A 297-nucleotide genomic window follows, 5' to 3' on the forward strand; every position below is an offset into this window, starting at 1 on the left:
CGAATCCATAGTAACAACATTCTTTATTGAGCGGGAAACCATTACCATACATTTTAAACAGGCGTTCGCAGCCATCGTTCTCGCGACAAGCCTTTTAAACGGACTTGGCGAATCCCATGCGCTTGTTGCCGACGTCGAACTCGGTGTAGTAGCGGGCGATGAAGGGGTCGCCGAGGATCCAGGCTTCAATGGTGCCGAGGTTGAGTCCCAGGATCCCCACGATGCACACGCGGGTGCCAGTCTCGTCCACGTTCTGGGAGAGGGAGGACGTGGATTGAGTGAACGAAAGGGTTCAGA

General features: G+C 54.2%; 1 protein-coding gene across 2 annotated transcripts in view; it reads right to left on the reverse strand.

The window, feature by feature from the left end:
• The window catches only part of LOC119587064 (lysosomal aspartic protease-like), a 16,396-nt gene that overhangs the window by 2,477 nt on the left and 13,622 nt on the right, over positions 1–297 (reverse strand). The window contains exon 9 of one of the 2 annotated variants that reach the window (XM_037935813.1): positions 92–253. In XM_037935813.1, the coding sequence (XP_037791741.1) occupies positions 95–253 (159 nt within the window). In that variant the 3' untranslated portion in view covers positions 92–94. Of the gene's footprint in view, positions 1–6; positions 254–297 lie in introns of those variants that run through there. The other variant, XM_037935812.1, reaches the window with a different exon arrangement.

This window comes from Penaeus monodon, chromosome 22 (assembly GCF_015228065.2).
Source record: "Penaeus monodon isolate SGIC_2016 chromosome 22, NSTDA_Pmon_1, whole genome shotgun sequence".
Taxonomy (NCBI): domain Eukaryota; kingdom Metazoa; phylum Arthropoda; class Malacostraca; order Decapoda; family Penaeidae; genus Penaeus; species Penaeus monodon.